The sequence below is a fragment of the Delphinapterus leucas genome, chromosome 19 (assembly GCF_059928025.1).
Source record: "Delphinapterus leucas isolate spDelLeu-1000000601 "Yukka" chromosome 19, BTC_Dleu_Yukka2, whole genome shotgun sequence".
Classification (NCBI taxonomy): Eukaryota; Metazoa; Chordata; class Mammalia; order Artiodactyla; family Monodontidae; genus Delphinapterus; species Delphinapterus leucas.
In genome coordinates, this window is record NC_143147.1 from 19,364,889 (window position 1) to 19,385,839 (window position 20,951).

Here is a 20,951-nt window from a genome sequence, read left to right on the forward strand (position 1 = left end):
CTCAGCCTCGGTAAACTTCCCTTTGTATTTACTTAGCATCTGTACCCAGAAGCCATAAAGATGGGGAGTACCACCCAGGCAGGCAGCCCTGAGGATGGGGACTGTGTAACAGGAGCCTGCTAAGGAAATGGGAAGAGGATCCACAGAAGACGTGTTGCAGGTTCGAAGGCTGCTGGGACTGCTTAGCCACTAGGCCCCTGGACAGACTGGTCATTAGCGCCCTTCCTTACTTATCAGTAGGCACTCGCAGACCTTGATCATAAGGAGGACATAGGAGTAAGGCCAGGGCAAGGTATAGGCTGGTGCCTCTCCAGGGCTCAGCCTGGTGGGTCTCAGCTAGGCATCATGGAAATGATCTGAAGCTCTGTATACAAAGGTCAAAGCATACAATACATAAAAGGAATATTTGCTCAGAAAGCCCAGATATTATAAATATCTGGTGAAACCCTGTGGAGGCATCTAAAGGACTGCTTGGCTCTGCCTATACCCGGGACCTCCATTCAACCAACCACTGTGCATTAAGCACCTACTATGCATCAGGCTCTGGGGAGATGCTGGGGATACCCAGATAAATAAGGTATGGTCGTTGCCTTCAAGAAGTCCCCTGGACTCCTTACCTGAGAACCAGACATCCTAGTTTGGCCAAGACAGTGTTGGTTTATGCCTGTTGTCCCAAGGTCATTATTAATAGTGTCCACTTTCACTCCCAGAGTGTCCTGGTTTGCATGATACATCACATGGTCACCCTAACCATAGCACAATGTATAGGCAATGGTGGAAATAGTTGGGGAAAGTGATGGGAGTAGCTGTTGTTAAGACTATGGTGAAAAGACATTGGTGGAAGCAGCTTGAAAGTAAGAAATAGTCTGCTTAATATGTGGCTGGACCGCCAGACGATAGAGAAAGTGGTCAGAGGATGATGCTTTTTGTGTGTATCTGTTTCCCTATCCCCAGGCTTGCTGCTCAGTGTTAAAACAGGGCTACGCTTTTGGTTATGAGCAGTGTTACCAACATGGAGGGGGCTTCCAACTTCAGCTACACTGGTCTAGGTACAATTCTCCAAATTCCTTAAGTTTCAGTTGGGAGACTGGTTAAAAGAATTATGGTACATCTACACACTGGGATATTATCCAGCCATAAAATGTAATGAGAAAGCTCTTTGTGTACTGATATCTCCAGAATATAGTAAGTAAAAAAATCAGGGTAAAGTATGTTACCATTTGTGTAACTAAAGGGAAATACACACACACACACACACACACACACTCTTATATGCAAAGAATATCTCTAGAAGAATATAAAAGAACTGGTAATCCTGGTGGTCTGGGAAGGAAAACCAGATGGCTGGGGGCAGGTGACAGATTTCACTGTATGCCCTTTTATGCTTTTTGAAATTTGAACCATGTGAATGTATTCAAAGTTCTAAATAAAATTAAGAGGTTTTAAAAAAAATAAACAAGTGAATAAATTCCCAGGGTCCCTCTTTCTGTGTCTTCCCATATGATTCCTCTGTCTTGCTCATTAAAATCCTTCTTATCCTTCAAAGCTTCAGAGGAGCTTCTTCCCAGAAGCCCTCCCTGACTGCCTCCCCTGCACACTCAGAACAGCCTTCTTTAAAGGCTTTTATTCTGCAGCCTTAGACATGAGATTGCTGTGTGCATCTCTCTTCACCCACCAGATTGAAACTTCTCCTGGCAGGGACTGGGTCTGGTTCATCTCTGATCTTCCTGCAGTACTGAGCTCCTGCAAGCTTTGCTTGAAAGACAGAGTGAAGTATTTTACACTATCTAAAGTGCTTTGATGACCACTATCTCCTCCCAACAGTTAGGTAAGAGGCCAGACAATGGATGTTTTTATTTGACAGAGGAAGCTCCTGAGATTCAGAGGCGTGATAGTCAAGTGACTTCCTCAAGGTTTCGAGAAGAGACAAGGTTGCAGGATGCAGATTTCCAATCCAACCCCGTGTCAGGTTCATGTACCACCTGACTGCCCACCTTCCATGTGGTGGGCTGTAGTCAGGTCTTGTTTTTATTTCCAGCCTTCTTGTGCAATAGTCCAAACTTGTCTCCCCCTGGTCTAGCTCAGTCCCCTTATCCTCCACACAGCAACCAAAGCATTTCTCACCTCCCTTCCTCCTGCTTAAGTGCTTAAAGCCTTTCACTGGCTCCCCTTCCCATCACTCGTACTCCAGGACAAAGTCCATTTTCCTCTGCAATTTTTATGAGGCACTAGGCCCACCCCAGCCAACCTCTGCAGCTTCAGCTTCCCAATTTCTATTAGTTCCTGGAATATGCCTTAAGTGCTTCCCAATGGCTTCCTGGGCCTGTGCAAGGAAGACCGTCTCACCCTCTCGGCTTGGAGAGCTTCAGCTCACTGGCAAGACCTGGTAAAATGTCATCTGGGCAGCATTCTCTGACTTCACTTCTCAGTCCCCACCAGGCCCCAAACATCTGAAAACGTGAACTACTGTAAAGTGTCCAGGCTGTGGATTTAGCCTGTTCTAGCTAAAGTCTTGCTCTCTATGTGACCTTGATCTTAGCTTCCTCCACTCAAAAATGGGGATAATGTGCCAGGGCGGATGTGAGGACTCATCTGGTGGGGGGTGTCGAGGCCGCTGGCAGAGGGGAGCCCGTTGTGGCTCAGGACAAAGTTTGGTGGGCTCATCTCTGGCACTTCATCCCTATTAGCCACCCGCCACCCCTGCCTCTCGTGACCATGCCCTAGGCTATCCTCCACCCCCTCCTCAAGAAGCCAGACGCACACCCGCTCCACCCCTTCGGGGACGGCAAGCTCGGTGAGCACGGCGCTGAGGGTCATGTTAACACCTCAGATTAGACACCGCGTGGTCATTTGGCAGATCTGCAATAGGAAGCCATTGGGGGAGGGGACTGTAAACAATCGTAGTCCAGACGAGTCTCCCCGCAAGGTCAAGGTGCCCGCCCGACGGGCAACGAACCGCAAGGACTCCTCTCCGTAGCCCCGCCCCTCGAGGGGGCCCGAAACCTTTCTCTAGCCAGAGCCAGGGTACGTTCCCTTTAAGGCGTTCAAGAAAGTCACCACGTTCGTACACAGCGAACGAGGCGTGGCGTATTTTGTCCCTCGCCGGCCTTCGTGGGCCGGGCCGGGCGCGAGGGCGGGGCAAGGGAGCGGCGGTGGGGTCAAAGGCCATAGCGCGCACCACGTGGGCCGGTGACTCCGTCCTTCCCGCAGCTGCAGCGGCGCGCAGGGCACTTGGGTTAGTGGCGCGGCGGGCGGCGCGGACAGCCGAGGCGGACGCCCGCTCCCGCCGCCATGGTCATCAAAACAGACGAGTTGCCGGCGGCCGCCCCGGCGGACAGCGCCCGGGAGCCCAGCTCGCAGGCCGGTGGCAAGGGGCGGCCAGGCGCGGCGGGTGAGCGGGGCCGGGGTCGGGGGGCAGCTGGGCGGGAGGCTGAATCGGGCCGAGTGGGCGGGGGGGTTCGGGGTTGCGCGGGGACCGCCGCCTTCACTCCGCGCCTGGCTGGGTTGCATCTCGCCGAGCCCTCCACCGGGCGCCCCCGCCCTGAAGGTCACCTTCACTGTCGCCCCCGCCTGCGGCCCGGGCTTCACACGTGGGGTCCCGGGGCGGGCAGCGGCGGCTAACACACGCGTGCTAGATCGCGGGGAGACGTGCACGCGCATGCAGTTTCGGGGTGTGCCGGCTCCGCAGACGGACGGACGCGGCGGCCCCACCCCCTACGCCCTCGGGCATGGGGAACTCTCCGGACTGGGGTCACTTGACACTTGCTCCGTCAAGCACCCCTTTCGCGTCAGGATCCCAAGCATTCCCTGTGCACAGGGCTGCAGGCTTGCGAGTTAGACTCAGCTTGGGACTTCTCAGGCTTGGTCTGTGGGAAGAGTGCAAGTTGGGGTGTGTGTTTCGTGTGGGGGTTTCTGTGGTTCGTTCCCAGAGGCAAGGCTTTAACCCCAGGTCTGCAGGGTCTGATCTCCGTCCTGTTAGATGTCGGCCTGGAGGGCAGACCTGGGGGTCTGCGTGTGTATGGGGGCAAAGCCAAACTCCTTGGCAGGAGCTGGTGTTTGTGCCAGAACTTGATCATTAACCCGCCTTATTGCGAAAAGTGGGTCAGCCCAGAGTTGCTGTTTTTAAGGCAAAGGTCATCAGCATGGAGTCAAGCTCCCAGCTCTCCCCCGTGGGGCTGTGTGGCATTGGCTTTGGGAGTGGCTGCAGTTTTTCTCAGGTGGGGCCTGCCTCTCTCCTGGGCCTCCTCTGTTCCCTCTGTTTCTTCCATCACATCCTTGACTACAACCCTGAGGTTGGAAGCCCCTTCCCAGCCCTTGGGTTGTCATCTCCAAACCTTCCTCAGAGTCCCAGGGCTGGGCTGTGTCCCTCTCTGCCCTGGGTGACAGTGGGAGTGCAGAACTCCCCGTGCCTCCCACTCCCCATAACTCTCCTCAAAAGGGACTTGTCATCTTCATCTCCCTTCCCAGCTTGGGTGAGTCAGGACGGGAACAGTGTTAGGTGGGTTCTCTGACCCTGTAACTGATCACAGCCAGGTTAGCTGATGGTGGGGGATAGGTACTGTGGCAGCTTTGCTGATTGCCTAGAGAAGGCCAAGGTTTGGGCAGAATGACAAATGCTGATGACTCCAGCCTGCCAGGCTTCACCCTGATGAGGTTCTGAATCAGTGGAGCAGGCTAGATAAGAGGAGGTCGATTTCCCCTCCAGCAAAGAGACCTGAAGAGATGAAGTGACTTGGCCAAGGTCACACAGCAATTCAGCATTTGGATTTCCAGCTCACAGCCAGATTGCCAAGGCTGCCCTGGCCTGTCCCAGAGGAAGCTGGGAGAGGCATGTTGGCTGGGATCATATGCTGAGAACATAGGGACTGAGGAGAGGGGAGAGTGTTGGAGAATTTCTTTGAGGGGGTCTGTCTGGGGCAACCTGGGTCAGGGGAGGGTACAGCTGTTCATTTTGGGGAAACTGGAAGCATACTAGCAGGTGGAACATTGGCTCCCTAAGCCTCTGGGAAGCTTGTATAGAGCTAGGGCTTGAATTATAGCCAGTCTGAATCTATTCAAAGGAGGAGGAGGCCTTAATGGAGACCCCCAACAGGCCCTCACCCAGGCTTCTGACCTCAGAACCCAGCTCTGGAAGTCCCCTTTAGGGGGACTAGTCCCCTTGAGGAGGTGATCAAGGTCTTTTATGGGGGGACCAAGGATCAGTTCCCTTGTTGGGAAAAAAGCTACTTTTAGGGGTTAAGAGAATAGCAGGTTTTTCAAGTTTATGGTGGTGTGTCGAGTTCCTTCTGCCTAGGGGAGGGCTCCTTGGAGTTGAGGCCCAAAGCGGAGGGGAAGGGGGCTGGCAGACAGGAGAGGAACTTGGGGGCTTAGGGGAGCTCCTGGACAGGACCCCAGAGCTCTTCTTTTGGGTAGGTCTGAGCAGAGCAGCTCAGGGAACACTGGACTCTCCCCAGACCCTGCAGACCGCTTCTGGCCTGGGTGGAGATGGGAAGGAGGCAAACAGATGCCTACCTCCTTGGGATCTTCCTTAGGCTACCTGCCCCCACCCCTTTCCCTTGAAGCCCCAGATCCCTGGGATAGGGTGATATGCCTTCTGAGGCCTAACTTCCTGCAGGAGCCTCACCCTGTGAGGTTGGCTAGGGCGGGGCCTGGCCCTGGTACAGTCTACTGAGTGAGGCCATGCCAGGCTGGGAAACGCACACAGGGGCCACCTGGGATGGCTTACATTTCTTTTCTGACTCCTTTCAGCTGCCCATTGGGTCCACGTTCTCCCAGGCCAGGCCAGGGCTGTGCTTTATCTCTTCATTCTGGTCTGGCCAGTGAAGACTTGGGGGGCGGGAGGTGTATGCCATGCTGTTTGGGCAGCCGCTTCCCATTCTGCAGAGAATCACCTTTCTCCTTCCCTAAAGCCCAGATCCTCAGGGGTACCCCCTGGGATAAGGAAGCAGGGGGGTAGAGGTTTACCTGGTGGGCGCTGCAGCCTGGGGGCTGGCACTCAGGCCTGGGCTTGGGCGTCTGACAAACCTGGTTGTTTTCTTGACCTGGCTTGGCTGCCTATGGCCTCTGCGACCTTGGGCAGCTTGGTTACTAAGCTTCTGGAGCCACAGTTTCCTCAAGTGAGATGGGCTGGTCGAGCTGATGGAGGGACCTGCCACGGGCTGGGCCTAGAGTGAGCGTTGGCTCTGTGGTAACCAGGTTGGGAGTGGTTGTAGCAGTTACGCAGGGGTCACTGCCAGGCTGCTCTGCCCCCCCCTTCTCCACAGGGCTGGGGTGTGTCTGGGGAGGGCGGCGGGAGAAGAGGGGCTGTGCCGGGGCCTGGCCCTTCGTGCCCTCCGCGGAGTGTGCGCGAGCCAGAACCCTCGGCGGGGGGTGCGGGGAGCAGTGGGCCTGCTGGGTGCCGGCCCTTCAGGGCTGCCTGGAGGGGGCCTGAGGGAGCCTGGCTGCCGCCCCCACCCTGGTTAGTACGGCTGCCGGAGCAGGCCCGCCTGGGCCCTGGCAACAAGTCAGAGGCCCTGGGAAGGCGCCCTGGCAAGGCTGGGCATGTTCCTTCTCCACAGCCGCGCGGCCTTTGGTCTCTTGCTGCCAGCTCTGTTTTCCCCAGGGGAGAGACTTGATTTTCTCCTGGCAGCTCAGGGGCTGCTGGGGAGGGAAGTCGGAGCCTGCCAGCTTCTTGGTGGAGCTGGAGGCCTGGGGCACGGGTGCAGTTGTCCTCTGGGCGTCTGGGGTTAGGGTTCCCACCAGAGCTAGTGACTCTCAGGAAGGGGAGAGCTGTCAGGTCACCTGCAGGGGGCAGCATGAGCCAGAGGCCCCAGCCAGCCTCTTGACCCAGGAGGTGGGCAGGGTGCTCAGTGCAGCCGGTGGACAGGGGGGCGGCCACCTCGTGGCCTGGGCCTGAGTCTGTGCCAGCTGTTGCCGGCAGCCGGCTGAAGCGGTCCTGCCCACCCCCACTGGGGTTGGGGCCCAGGAGAGGACTCCCTTGCTGGGCTCTACCCTTGACAGCCAGTCCCCAGGGCCCTCGATCCTGAGGGGCCCAGGTACCCCAGACGCTGGGTTCTCCTGCCCCGCTGACTGCTTCACCAGCAGGGACCCTCTTTTTGGGGGTACAGGGAGATGGGCCTGAGCACTGGTGGCAGCTCCACCTGGGGTCCTGGAGCCACCAGGGCCTCCGGGCCCACGGCCGTCCTTCTGGCCGACCTTGAGCAGGATGCGAGGCAGGGGGACTGTGCCCTTCCCAGGGCCGCCCAGCAGGCCTGGCCCTGCTGAAACCCGAAGCCAGCCGGCGGCCAGCTGCATGGCGGTAAGGGTAGAGGCAGAGGCCGGGACGAGGCACCCAGGCAGTGCCGGGCCTGAGCTGGAGAGCTGGCTGACTCGCTGCCATGGAGGTCCTGTGACTCCAGAACGCGGGCGAGGGCAGCCGCCGACCACACCAGGTGGGCTGTGGGGACAGGGAGCCAAGTGGCTGGCCTCTGGTGGGGAGGCCACTGGGCCTTGATCCCGCTGTAGGGAGACCTTGAGGGTGCTTTGCTGGAGAGAGGAGGGGCAGGGCAGGCTGGCCTTAGGGGAGTGGAGGCCCCTGGGAACCAGCCACATTCCTTTGAAATCTGATAGGAGATTGGGTGCCCCCTGGGGCGGGAGCCTGCAGTAGAGGTGCCTTCTGGGCAGGCTCCCTGAGCCAGGGGGGGAGTGGGAGCTGTGGCCATCCTTGCCCTCCTCTCTGTCCTCCTGGCCCAGACTCAGGGAGCACAGGCCACCTGTCTGGGTCCAGGTCTCTGGTTTCCCACTTTTGGGGTCTTAGAGACCTCAAAGCTGCTGTTCTGTATTGGGCAGGGGCCCCCTCATCCTGAGGGCTGGTCAGCCAGCAAAGCCTTTCTCAAGGCCTCAGCTGGGGGAAGGCCGCCTCATAGCTGTCACCCCTCTTGCTGCATTTTGAAAACTGATCAACCACCACCCTTCTCCCGCCCTCCTGTCCCTGTCTGCCGTGTCACAGAGTCAGCCAGGTTCTCCCTTTGGGGCCGGCTGCTCAGTTTCCAGGGGCTTGGGGTCGCCCCGCCTAGGACTGTGGGCTCACTTGAAGGAGAGGTCCTTGTGCGTCCTTGTGGTTGTTGGGAGTTTACCTTCAGGTTAGGAGCGGTGTGCTGGGGACGGAGGTGGCGACAGCTACTGAAGGCCCGCCGTGGGCCAGGACTGAGGGCAGGGCAGCCATGTGGTAGGGGGGCTCTCCAGGGGGGAATCTAGGGTCCGCTCTTGACCTTGGGCAAGGCACTGAACTTCTGGGCCTCAGACATCCTTATTTGGGGGAAGGAGGAGGGGACCGTATCTGAGCTCCTGGCCGTTCTGTTTATCACTCAGTTGAGGGGACGCGGGAAGAGGGAGTGGCTTCTCTCCACGTCCCGTTCCCGGTCCCCCCGTGTGCCCTTATGTGTCAGGCTTATCTGGACTTTTATACATTTCCCGAGGCCCCTGCTCCATGTTTCTGGTAGGTCTGGGTAGAGCCCACACAGCTCTGGGGAGGTGCACCCTGTCCCCACTCCTCAGAGCTGGGTAGAGAAGAGGAGGTGGAGTCTGGATGGGTTGGGGTCCAGAGCAGAGCTGGCTGAGCTGACCTGTCTGGAGCTCCCAGATAAGCAAGGGGCCAGTCTGGCTGCCAGGCAGGCCCTGGGCTGGAAAGCCCCGTGGGCCAGTGGGGCTCCAGGCAGGCCTGTGTTTCGCTGGAGGGTTTCTGCGAGGACATCCTCCTCTCCCCCAGCGGGGCAGGGCAGGAAGGGCTCTCCTCTGTTCCCCTTAGTGCCTGCGGAGAAATGGGAGCTTTCGTCACCTGCTCCTTCTCCCCACAACATGTGTGTCGGTTGCTGGTCACAAGTGCGGGGCTTTTACAGTAATTAATTCAGTGCCTTTCTGTTGAGTGCGGGCAAGACAGGAGGAGGAAGATAGAGCTGCTGGTGTGAACAGCCCCCCGAGTGCAGCACGACACTGCTGCCAGGGGTCATTGGTCAGGCTTCAGAGAAGAGAGTTTATTTCACCTAGGCCTTGACGGATGAGTAGGAGTCTGCCCGATGGAATGGTATATGGGGGGCAGCATAAACAGAAGCGCAGGTAGGAGGGAAAATGTGTGGCTTGTTCTTAGGCTTCCGAGTAGTTTGGTGTAGCTGCACCTTGATGGGGAGAACTGGCAGGGGCTGAGGTGGACTTTAGGCCTAAGATGTTCGGTTCCTGTGAGCGGTAGAGCAGTGGAGAGTATTAGAAGGTTCTGAGTGGTACCTTGTTTTTTTTTTTGGAAGAGGAAAAAGAGCTATATTTATTTGATTCTATGGATTTTCACTTATTCCTATTAACCATTAATTATGCAGATTTACCATTAATTGAAATTTTTTTTTACCATGGTCACCTTTAATAACAACTTAAAAAGCACTTTATTTAAAAAAGGAGTTATCTATATTTACCAGAATTTCATTTGTAGAAGCACAAGTGTTGTCTTTGGATCACACTTAGCTACTCATCTAAGGATATGGTCACACCATGGAAATGAAGATCACTTGTAGACTTTGGATATAAAACATGAACAGTTCACAAAAGCTGGTATAAGAATTTGCTCGCTACAGCTTCAATGCCCTGGTTTTCTCAAAAAGCTCCTGATACATTTTTTTCTAAATCATACCCTAAAATAAACACTGGTTTAACAATTGTGTCATACAATAATACAAGCTTATTGTAAACACCTGGAAAGTACAGACTTTATAAGGAAAGGATTATATCATTCTTAATCCTGTTATTTAAGGAAAGCCGCTGAATTCTGAGTCTTTTAGTCTTTCTACTGGAATAGATATAAATGTACATATACACACATAATTAGGACTAGTGCATGTTCTAATTTTTTTTTAATTGAAGTACAGTTGATTTACAATGTTACGTTAATTTCAGGTGTACAGCAAGTGGAATTCTTGAAATAGGGGAAATGACCTGCAGCAGTCCTGTGACCAGTTTGGAGATTAGGTTGGGTGACTAGATAGGGATGGGGGTGGCGAGCATTCGCAGAGCAGGGGCTGGTTTGTGGAGGAAGATAAATTCCATGCTGACAGGATGAGTCTGGTGAGGCCTAAGGGATGGCCACATGTTGAAAAACTGGAGCGAGGCCTGGATTGGCCACGTGAGCTGGGAGGCGGGAGGGCATTTGCAGTCACGGGCAAGGGTGAGGTGGGAATGAGGAGAGGCTGGGGCCCGGGACACCCACAGCTGGACTGCCAGGAGGAGGTCAAGCTGGAGAGAGAAGGAAAAGAGCAGCAGAGCCCATCAGGGAAGAGGAGGAAGTGAGCGGTGGGGGAGGGGAGCCAAGCAGCTAGTTGCCTGAGACCAGAGCAGACCCTCAGGTTTGGCCCTTAGGGTGGCATTGGTGGCTCTGGGGAGAGTGGTCTGGGTTGCCTATTCACACGGCTGCCAGACTGGGGGCCTGAAGAGCAGATAGGAAGCGAGGGCCCGGGGTGTGGAGGCGAGCGAGCGGGCGTGCCCTGGGGTGCGGTGGGACCGGAGTCTGGTGCAGGGCCGAGTCTTGGGAGGACAGGCAGACGCCATTCTGTAGGGCTGTGTCCACCCTGGTAGGTGAGGCAGACCTCGCCAGCGAGGCCCGTCTGACTCAGCTCCTTTCTTTTCCCCCGCAGAGCTGCCATCAGTCATGCTGTTGAATGGGGACTGCCCGGAGAGCCTGAAAAAGGAAGAGGGGGCTGCCGAACCGCCCCGGGAAAATGGGCTGGATGAGGCTGAGCCAGGAGAGGGGACCACTGGGCAGGAAGTCATTGTCATTCAGGACACGGGCTTCTCTGTGAAGATCCTGGCTCCTGGGATCGAGCCCTTCTCCCTCCAGGTGAGATGACAGAGGGGTACTGGGGGCCAGGGCCTGCGCCTGTTGGGGAGGATGAGGGTGCGAAGCCAAGCTTTGCCTTTGCCCGGTCTGGCCCCGTGTTGAGGCAGGAAACCGAGGGTCCTGTGCCTTCCAAGGTCACTCAGCTAACGTGGTGGACATGGGAGTCCAGGTTCAGGCCGTTGCTTCAATGCAAGGGGACAGATCCCAGCTGGGACTGCCAGCCCTGTTTGGGGATCGGTATGGTAGTGGCTGGGTAGTGTTGGGGTCCCAGGGCTCCCCACCCTCAGGTAGGTCAATTCTCTGGCTGGAGTTTTACCATCTGTCTGAGAGGAGAGTGGTCGTGGGTGGTCTTCAAGAGCAGAGCCAACCCAGAGGTCTTGTAAACTGTTACTCATTGGGGAACCAGGTGAGGCCCTCTTGTATCTTCTGGAGCCACAGGCTTCAGCCCCAGAGCACACCTTCCTGAAGGGGGAAGCCATTTGCCCTGGGGACCTTGGCACTGGGCAAGGGAGGAGGCAAGATGACTCTTTTCTTTTCCTTGTTTTTACACCTCCTGCTGCTCTACTCAGGGCCTGCTCTTGGTCTGCAGGAATAGTTTAAGCTTGCGGGTAACAGGGCAAGGCCCTGTCCTGCACATGTGCATATATACCCTGCACACACATACACACACACAGGTGCAAGTGGGCATGGTATGTATGGGCAGGGCCTGGAATTTAAAATAAAAGCCAAAAGGGGGGAAACAGTATTTGGAGCATTGACTTTAGGGACCCAGGTGCTTTGGGCTGGGGAAGCGGTATGTTTTCACCAGGTTGGTCAGGGCCTTCTCCCTGGCAGGTGTCCCCCCAGGAGATGGTACAGGAGATCCACCAGGTGCTCATGGACCGTGAAGACACATGTCACCGCACCTGCTTCTCACTGCACCTGGATGGCAACATGCTGGACCACTTCTCAGAGCTGCGCAGTGTGGAGGGGCTGCAGGAGGGCTCGGTGCTACGCGTGGTGGAAGGTTTGTCCGGAACTTGTGCGGCCCGCCAAGGGGGGGCATGAGGAGGCGGGGCCAGGCGGCACTCACCCCCACCCCACCCCTCCCGCTGGTATCTTGGTGTCACTGTGTCACAGATGAGCATGTGGAGGCTCAGGGCAGCCTTGAACTTGTGGAGGCAGGAGAAGACAGGACAGGAGCACAGGTCTGCTTCGCAGGCCGTCACAAGCACACCCTCCAACTTCATGGGTTGAATATCAGAGTCGTGATTTTAAACAAAACAAACAGTATCAGGCAGGTGCTTGAAATCAGCCCGTTCAAATTTTATAGATAAAAGTTCAGTCTCTTAAGGAAAGTAAGGTTTCACGGCTCTTGAGCAGGGAAGTCAGGCCCAGTGTGGGACGGTCAGCTGGCACGGTGAGTCTGGTTTGTTTGTTTAAAAAAAAAAAAAATCACGTGAACTTAGGTTACCTGGGGAAAGGTGGCACTGCGGTTCTAGGCATGTCAGCCAAGGAGCAAATGTGGGAAAAATGTAACCCAGCTGTGCCCAGACTTACCTAATGACGAAACCTCTGTCCTTCCCCAGAAGAGCCCTCATTGAAATTTCATGAAACATGAGTTGGGGAGCAGTGTTGCAGTTTGAGGTCCTGTAAGTCCTCAGGCCACCCCCAGCCAGGGCTGCCCTGGGAGAACTGGACTGAGCCCATGGGGACCTAGCAGCTGTGCCGGGCTGCCCACCCAAGACACTCGTGGGCAGAGAGAGCAGGGGGCTTCTGTGTGCACTTCCAGAGGCATTTCTTGTGCCCTTTGGCATAAGGTTCTTTGCAGACAAGGATCCCTGCCCACCAGCAGGCAGGTGTATGTGTTGAAATCAGAATTCCAGCTTATGTGTTCATAAGGGAATTTGTAAGTGAAAGCCTAAAACTAAAATCAAGACCACCCCTGGTAGTGCCATGGCCGACTTCTCTCTGCTGGGTGGGTTGTTGCCCTGGTGACGCCCTGCCCATCCCCCTCCCGACAGAGCCATACACGGTGCGAGAGGCCCGCATCCACGTGCGCCACGTTCGAGACCTGCTCAAGAGCCTGGACCCATCCGATGCCTTCAACGGGGTTGACTGCAATTCCTTGTCCTTCCTGAGTGTCTTTACTGATGGCGACCTGGGAGGTGCGGGAGGCATTGGGGCTGGCGGTTGGGCAGACGGGCCGGGAGCAAGTTGGCCAGGGGCTGGTGAAGGGGCCAAGGGCTCGGCCTTCCCACCTGGAGGGAAGCGGGGCTGGAGGCACACAGACCGGGGCTACCTGAGCTGGGGAGGGAGTTGGCCCCTGGGTGGTCCTGGGCTGACCACCAGCCTCGGGTCCCTCAGACAGCGGGAAGCGGAAGAAGGGCTTGGAGATGGACCCCATCGACTGTACACCGCCTGAGTACATCCTTCCAGGGAGCCGGGAGCGGCCGTTGTGTCCTCTGCAGCCCCAGAACCGTGATTGGAAGGTGGGAGCAGGTCTCTTTTGGGGCAGGGGATCGCCACACCAGGAAGCCTGGCCCACTCATGCTTGGCCATTCCTGCAGCCCCTGCAGTGCCTGAAAGTGCTCACCATGAGCGGCTGGAACCCACCCCCTGGGAATCGCAAGATGCACGGGGACCTCATGTACCTGTTTGTGATCACAGCCGAGGACCGACAAGTCAGCATCACGGCATCCACTCGGGGATTTTACCTGAACCAGTAAGTCCTTGCGCGAGCCCGTTCGGAATCCGTGGGCAGCCGCTTGGGGTGCCCTGCACAGTGGCCACCGTCTCCCTGCAGGTCCACAGCGTACCACTTCAACCCCAAGCCTGCCAGCCCCCGCTTCCTCAGCCATTCCCTGGTGGAGCTGCTCAACCAGATCAGCCCAACCTTCAAAAAAAACTTTGCCGCCCTGCAGAAGAAAAGGTAGCACCTTGGCCCATCTGTCCCTCATCTCACGTCCCATGGGGTGGGTGAACCATACAGCCTGAACTCTAGCCCTCCTGCCCTAAGCTGTGCCCCCAGCACCCCAGAGCTCCCTTCTAGGCAGCAGTCAGCCTAGCAGCCCTACGACAGGCGGCCGTGTGCTTCCGTCGGACTCTCCAGGGACAGGGCCTTGGTGGGGAGACGGCAGAGCCAGTGGGACCTTGGAGAAGGGGCCCAGGGCAGGGCTCTGGGCTCAGCGGGCTGCCCCATCTCCCCTCTGCCCGCCACAGGGTCCAGCGCCACCCGTTCGAGAGGATCGCCACCCCATTCCAGGTATACAGCTGGACAGCGCCCCAGGCGGAGCACGCCATGGACTGTGTGCGCGCAGAGGACGCCTACACCTCCCGGCTGGGCTACGAGGAGCATATTCCAGGACAGGTGCCTGCAGCCTGGCGGCCCACCCTTAGCTCTTCCCTCCCTTCCCCTGGTGGGCGCCAGGCTGGGTTCTGGGTGCTTAGGGGGCTGTCTGCGGGGAGGCGGGGGACGGGACTGCCCCGAGCAGGTGCTGGGGGCTCAGGTTGAGCCGGTGTCTCCCTCCCTGTCCTGCTGTAGACCCGGGACTGGAATGAAGAGCTGCAGACAACGCGGGAGCTGCCTCGGAAGAACCTGCCTGAGCGGCTGCTGCGAGAAAGAGCCATATTCAAGGTGCCCGTGGCCCCTCAGGCCTGACCAGTGGCCGCAGGCCCTCCTGCCACCTACCTGCTCGTTTTCTGTGAACAAGACGGAAGCTGGGGTGGGCTGTCAGGGACCTTCCAGGGCGTTCTGCCAGCCTTCCGCCTCCTGGTAGACGACCCCAACTCCTTCTTCTGGCCTCTCTGAGATTTAGTGTCTGTGGGCCGGAACCGGTGGGGACACGCCTCCAGGATGGGCTGAGTGGCAAGGTCCATGACAGCTTCCCTCCCAGCACACCCACGTGGAGCCCTCAGCTGGACACACGTGCCCTAGTGAGATATCCTTAGTGTTTTTCCTGAGACAGATGAGGAAAAAGCAGTGCTTTTGAAAAAAGTTTATTTGAAATCTCCCATAATCTTACTAGAGATGATAATGGTGAAGATAAGATCTAAAGTCCGGGGTGCTCACTTTGCCAGGGGCTGTGCCAGGTGCTGTGTAGGCATTACCTCCTGTAATCTTCCAGACACCTTGTAAAGGCTGATACTTTTATGTCACAGTTTTATAGATGAGGAAACAGGTCTGAGAGGTGATGCAGCCAAGGTCACCTGGCACGTATTTGGTGATTCCCAGACCCACCCCAGTCCTCACTCTCCCTTTTAATCACTAAGCTCTGCTCTCTCTTGCAGTATAAGTGTTACATTTTTTCAAAACTGGGGTTTCTTTTTTTTTTTAATAAATTTATTTATTTTATTTTATTTTATTTGTGGCTGCGTTGGGTCTTCGTTGCTGCGCACGGGCTTTTCTCTGGTTGTGGTGAGCGGGGGCTACTCTTCGTCGCGGTGCACAGGCTTCTCGTTGCGGTGGCTTCTCTTGTTGCGGAGCATGGGCTCTAGGCACGTGGGCTTCAGTAGTTGTGGCGCATGGGCTCTAGAGCGCAGGCTCAGTAGTTGTGGCTCGCGGGCTTAGTTGCTCCACGGCATGTGGGATCTTCCCCGACCAGGGCTCGAACCCGTGTCCCTTGCATTGGCAGGCGGATTCTTAACCACTGCGCCACCAGGGAAGTCCAAAACTCGGGTTTCTTGCCCTTTTCCAAATGTGAGGAAACTTTGTCCTGCTTACCTCCACCAGCCCTGGGCGAGCTTGGCCAGGCGGGATGAACCCCGCGGCTCTCTCACCCTCCAACCTCGGGCCCCCAGGTACACAGCGACTTCACAGCAGCAGCCACGCGGGGCGCCATGGCAGTCATCGATGGCAACGTGATGGCCATCAACCCCAGCGAGGAGACCAAGATGCAGATGTTCATCTGGAACAACATCTTCTTCAGCTTGGGCTTTGATGTCCGCGACCACTACAAGGACTTCGGGGGGGACGTGGCGGCCTATGTGGCGCCCACCAATGACCTGAATGGCGTGCGCACATACAATGCCGTGGACGTGGAGGGGCTGTACACGCTGGGCACGGTGGTGGTGGATTACCGCGGCTACCGTGTCACGGCCCAGTCCATCATCCCCGGCATCCTGGAGCGGGACCAGGAGCAGAGCGTCATCTACGGCTCCATTGACTTTGGCAAGACGGTGGTGTCGCACCCACGTTACCTGGAGCTGCTGGAACGCACGAGCCGGCCCCTCAAGATCCTGAGGCACCGGGTGCTCAACGACCGGGACGAAGAGGTGGAGCTCTGCTCCTCCGTGGAGTGCAAGGGTATCATCGGCAACGACGGCCGCCACTACATCCTTGACCTGCTGCGCACCTTCCCCCCCGACCTCAACTTCCTGCCCGTGCCCGGCGAGGTGCTGCCCGAGGAGTGCACCCGCGCCGGTTTCCCCCGCGCCCACCGCCACAAGCTCTGCTGCCTGCGCCAGGAGCTGGTGGACGCCTTCGTGGAGCACAGGTGGGGAGCCAGGGCAAGCGGCTGCATCCTCTGGTGGGTGGTCCTGGGGCCTGATCCTTGATGGGGGGGGGGGGCTTTGGAAAGTGAAGAGGAGCTAGCTCTGGCCCTGGCCATCCCAGCCCCAGCGCCACCCACCGCGGCATCAGGCTCCCCAGCACGGACATCCAGGAGCCTTATGTGGGTCAGAAACTAGCAAGTGGCTAGACCAGTGGCTTTCAGCTGACGGAAGCGGGGCTGTTCCCTCAAGGAGCACATGGAAATCCGCTTAGGTGTCTTTGAACCTCCCAGTGCCAGGGCCCTGGAGGAGGGGCGGGGTCGGGGTCCCTGCTGCTGCCGTTTTGTGCTTAGGGGTCAGCCCGTCAGATGCCCCAGAATAATCTCCCTGTCAGAATGCTAGGGGGGTTCCTGGCACTCTCAAGAGCCCTGGGTTGCGTGTGAGCCCCCCACGCACCAGCTGTCCTCTTCCTGTCTGGGAAGATACCCATTATTGCTGTGACCTGCTGCCGCCACCTGGTAGTAGTGCTGGACTGGCACACGCACACGTGTGTGGATGCTTGCACACTGGACGGGATGTGTCCCCAGGCCGGCAGGGTGTCCAGCCCCAACATCCCTCAGCCCCAGCAGGGCAGGAGCTGGGGCCTGGCTCAGGTCCCCCGAAGTCAGCAGGAAGCCGCCAGAGCAGTCACGCTTCTACATACCCCTCCTGCATCCCCTGCTCTGCCCCATCCACTGTGCTCTAGGTACCTCCTCTTCATGAAGCTGGCAGCCCTACAGCTGATGCAGCAGAAGGCCAGCAAGATGGAGACACCGCCGTCACTGGAAAACGGCGACCCCCCACCCTCGGAGTCCAAGCCTGAAGACCCTTCAGCACCCGAGGTGGGAAGCGAGGAGGAGGGCAGCAGTGCTAGTGGCCTGGCCAAGGTGAAGGAGCTGGCAGAGACCATCGCCTCGGACGACGGGACAGGTGGGGCTGCCGTGGCTGCTGGGGGAGCCCAGGACAGGGGAGGCTCGGCTGCTGCCCCACCGGAGCGGGAGTGGGGCTACCTCCTAATGGGCAGTGTCTCCACAGCAGACCCTCGCAGTCGGGAGGTGATCCGCAACGCATGCAAGGCTGTGGGCTCCATCAGCAGCACGGCCTTTGACGTCCGCTTCAACCCCGACATCTTCTCGCCAGGTGAGTGGTCCTCTAGGGCCCCAGCGCTGGGGGGGGCCTGTTCGCTCACCTGAGGGCTGCCGTCTGTCTGGCCACCCACCTCTCTTCTGCCTGGCTCACACCTCTGCCCTCCCTCCCCCAGGGGTTCGCTTCCCGGAGTCTTGCCAGGAGGAAGTTCGGGACCAGAAGCAGCTGCTAAAAGACGCTGCTGCCTTCCTGCTCTCCTGCCAGATCCCCGGCTTGGTGAGGGCAGGCGTGGGACGAGGGACTGCCCAGAGGGTGCTGTTACAGGCCCTGGGGCCTCACCCTTCTCTGGAAGCTTGTGGAACCTTTGCGGGAGTGACTTAGGCCTGCTGACCTGCAAGGCAGGCAGGGTGGAGTTCTCCCCAGAATGGGGCTGCTGACACACAGGGGTCAAGGGAGGCATCAGGTTCTGCTCTGTGTGCCCTCCCTTGTAGGCTGGCAGCTGGGGTCTGGCCCTCTGAGCCCCTGTGTGATGGGATGGCTGATAGAGGGGCTGGGGGTATCTTCACCCCCACAAGCTTTGTACATAGGCCCTGTGTATGTACACGGTGCTTGCTCCCCCCTAAGGCAGCCCTGAGCTTAGGTGCCATGCTGTCCCCCGATCTCTTTTTTTTTTTAACATCTTTATTGGAGTATAATTGCTTTACAATGGTGTGTTAGTTTTTGCTTTATAACAAAGTGAATCAGCTATATGTATACATATATCCCCATATCCCCTCCCTCTTGCGTCTCCCTCCCTCCCACCCTCCCTATCCCACCCCTCTAGGTGGTCACAAAGCACCGAGCTGATCTCCCTGTGCTACGCGGCTGCTTCCCACTAGCTATCTGTTTTACATTTGGTAGTGGATATATGTCCATGCCACTCTCTCACTTCGTCCCAGCTTACCCTTCCCCCTCCCTGTGTCCTCAAGTCCATTCTCTACATCTGCGTCTTTATTCCTGTCCTGCCCCTAGGTTCTTCAGAACCATTTTTTTTTTCAATTCCATGTATATGTGTTAGCATACGGTATTTGTTTTTCTCTTTCTGACTTACTTCACTCTGTATGATAGACTCTAGGTCCATCCACCTCACTACAAATAACTCAATTTTGTTTCTTTTTATGGCTGAGTAATATTCCATTGTATATATGTGCCACATCTTCTTTATTCATTCATTGGTCGATGGACACTTAGGTTGCTTCCATGTCCTGGCGATTGTAAATTGAGCTGCAGTGAACATTGTGGTACATGACTTTTTTTGAATTACGGTTTTCTCATGGTATATGCCCAGTGGTGGGATTGCTGTGTCCCCCGATCTTTGAGCTGAGCCTGCCGTGCTGGCTGCCCCAGGCCCCTGCGAGGCGCAGCACAACCGTGGGATGAAGCTGGGGCCCTGCTTCTTCCTCTGCAATCACAGGAGAGCCTGTGCAGCTCCCTCATCCTTGATTCCCCGCCGTGTGGGCCCAGCAGTCGCAGGGGTGATGGTGGCCTGTGCAGAAGGCTGGGGACAAGATCTCACATCCTTGTTGCCGCTTTGTCTCCTTCCCTCTTCCCGATTGGGAGCTGGGGTCTCAGTCCCCTCCTTCCCTCAGGGCCTCAGGATAGCGTGAGCTCCCTTGGGAAGACCCAGGGCGGGAGGAAGCAGAGGCCCTGGGCTGGGGGGGCCTGACGTGCTGCAGCCCGCAGGTGAAGGACTTCGCAGACCACGCGGTGCTGCCCATGGATGGGGCCACGCTGGCCGAGGTGATGCGTCAGCGCGGCATCAACATGCGCTACCTGGGCAAGGTGCTGGACCTGGTAGTCCGGAGCCCGGCCCGGGACCAGCTGGACCACATCTACGTGAGTGGTGCCCAGGGCGGCTGTGAGATGGCGGGGCTGGGATGGAGGCCTGGGGCCTGACCGAGACTCCCCTCTCTGCACCCTTGCAGAAGATCGGCATCGGAGAGCTCATCACCCGCTCTGCCAAGCACATCTTCAAGACGTACTTACAGGTACTGCGCTCCCTCCCCGGCCTGGGTCATGGGGATGTTGGGGGGAGCCCGGGTGGTGACACTGGTCCAACCTCCCTTGCAGGGGGTCGAGCTCTCGGGGCTCTCGGCTGCCATCAGCCACTTCCTGAACTGCTTCCTGAGCTCCTACCCCAACCCCGTGGCCCACCTGCCCGCCGACGAGCTTGTCTCCAAGAAGAGGAACAGGAGGAGGAGAAACCGGCCGCCAGGGGCAGCGGATAACACAGCCTGGGCTGTCATGACCCCCCAGGAGCTTTGGAAGAACATCTGCCAGGAGGCCAAGAACTACTTTGACTTCAGCCTCGAGTGGTACGTGATGATGGGTGCAGGGGCGCTGGGCTCCCGAGCAGCGTCCGGGTCCTCCGTGGTCGCTGGCAGTGGAACGGGGAGGAGAAAGCAGGGAGCTGTGGAGGGCTGCTTGCTTGGGGAAGTGGGGAGGGGAGCTGGGAGGGGGCTCGGGTGGAGGGGCAGCTGTGGAGAAGGGGGCAGAGGGGTGCTGGGCTGCCTGGGCCCACCCGCCGCTCCTCCCCAGTGAGACCGTGGACCAGGCTGTGGAGACCTACGGGCTGCAGAAGATCACGCTGCTGCGGGAGATCTCCCTGAAAACCGGAATCCAGGTGGGCTGGCTCAGAGCATCTTGCAGGGCTCCCGGGGCCACGGGGGGAACTGGGCGGGGTGGTGCCGGCCGTTTGAGCCCGGGCTGAGGCTGCCTGCGGGTGCCGGGCTGGGTCCCCAGATCCTGCTGAAGGAGTACAGCTTCGACAGCCGCCACAAGCCCGCGTTCACGGAGGAGGACGTGCTCAACATCTTCCCTGTGGTCAAACACGTCAACCCGAAGGCTTCAGACGCCTTTCACTTCTTCCAGAGCGGGCAGGCCAAAGTACAGCAGGGTGCGTGCCAGGTGCAGCCGCGGGGCAGGGTTGCGGGGGTGGGGGGCGCCCCCTTCCCTCCGGCCGGCCCTGACCTTCCGCCCCCGGGGTGCCCTGCAGGCTTCCTGAAGGAGGGCTGCGAGCTCATCAACGAGGCCCTGAACCTGTTCAACAACGTGTACGGAGCCATGCACGTGGAGATCTGCGCCTGCCTGCGCCTCCTCGCCCGCCTCCACTACATCATGGGCGACTACGCTGAGGTGGGCCACGCGTACCCTCTGGGCCTTCAGCAGGGGCCCAGGGCCTGGTCTGGCACCAGCGGGGCGGAGGGGGGCATGGGGAAGCTGGGGCTGCGTTCTCACCCCCACGGCAGCAGGAAGCAGGAGTCCCGGCAGGTGGGACTGGAGCCCCTGTCACCCCAGGGGCCCGGGATGCTGCTGACCTCTGGGACCCCCCCAGGAGGAGCAGGTGGAGACCCGGGGAGGTGCTTGTTCTGCCTGTCCGGCGGCCTGCCACCCCTGTCCCCCCAGCTCCCTCCACTTAAGAGCTGTATCCTGGGGAGAGCTGCCGTGCCCGTGGACAAAGTGG

At 58.0% G+C, this 20,951-nt stretch overlaps 1 protein-coding gene and 1 pseudogene across 7 annotated transcripts in view; both read left to right on the plus strand.

Moving 5' to 3' along the window:
- The first annotated feature begins 3,194 nt into the window (after nt 1-3,194).
- CLUH (CLUH binding protein of NUMT mRNA) overlaps nt 3,195-20,951 on the plus strand; it is a 39,075-nt gene continuing 21,318 nt past the window's right edge. For 4 of the 7 annotated variants that reach the window (XR_016388887.1, XM_089900622.1, XM_030763278.2 and 1 more), the window contains exons 1-19: nt 3,195-3,391; nt 10,653-10,855; nt 11,690-11,861; nt 12,859-13,002; nt 13,202-13,326; nt 13,405-13,559; nt 13,641-13,766; nt 14,057-14,204; nt 14,379-14,471; nt 15,635-16,329; nt 17,070-17,293; nt 17,399-17,503; nt 17,625-17,725; nt 19,172-19,324; nt 19,414-19,476; nt 19,559-19,803; nt 20,027-20,111; nt 20,231-20,384; nt 20,484-20,623. Coding sequence is in view for 6 of the 7 variants with exons in the window: in XM_089900622.1 (XP_089756748.1) it covers nt 3,292-3,391; nt 10,653-10,855; nt 11,690-11,861; nt 12,859-13,002; nt 13,202-13,326; nt 13,405-13,559; nt 13,641-13,766; nt 14,057-14,204; nt 14,379-14,471; nt 15,635-16,329; nt 17,070-17,293; nt 17,399-17,503; nt 17,625-17,725; nt 19,172-19,324; nt 19,414-19,476; nt 19,559-19,803; nt 20,027-20,111; nt 20,231-20,384; nt 20,484-20,623 (3,231 nt within the window). In the remaining variant the exon portion in view is untranslated. The remainder of the gene's footprint in view (nt 3,392-10,652; nt 10,856-11,689; nt 11,862-12,858; nt 13,003-13,201; nt 13,327-13,404; nt 13,560-13,640; nt 13,767-14,056; nt 14,205-14,378; nt 14,472-15,634; nt 16,330-17,069; nt 17,294-17,398; nt 17,504-17,624; nt 17,726-19,171; nt 19,325-19,413; nt 19,477-19,558; nt 19,804-20,026; nt 20,112-20,230; nt 20,385-20,483; nt 20,624-20,951) is intronic. The other 3 variants (XM_022595660.2, XM_022595659.3, XM_089900624.1) reach the window with 3 other exon arrangements.
- LOC149744819 (uncharacterized) lies at nt 3,659-10,656 on the plus strand (annotated as a pseudogene).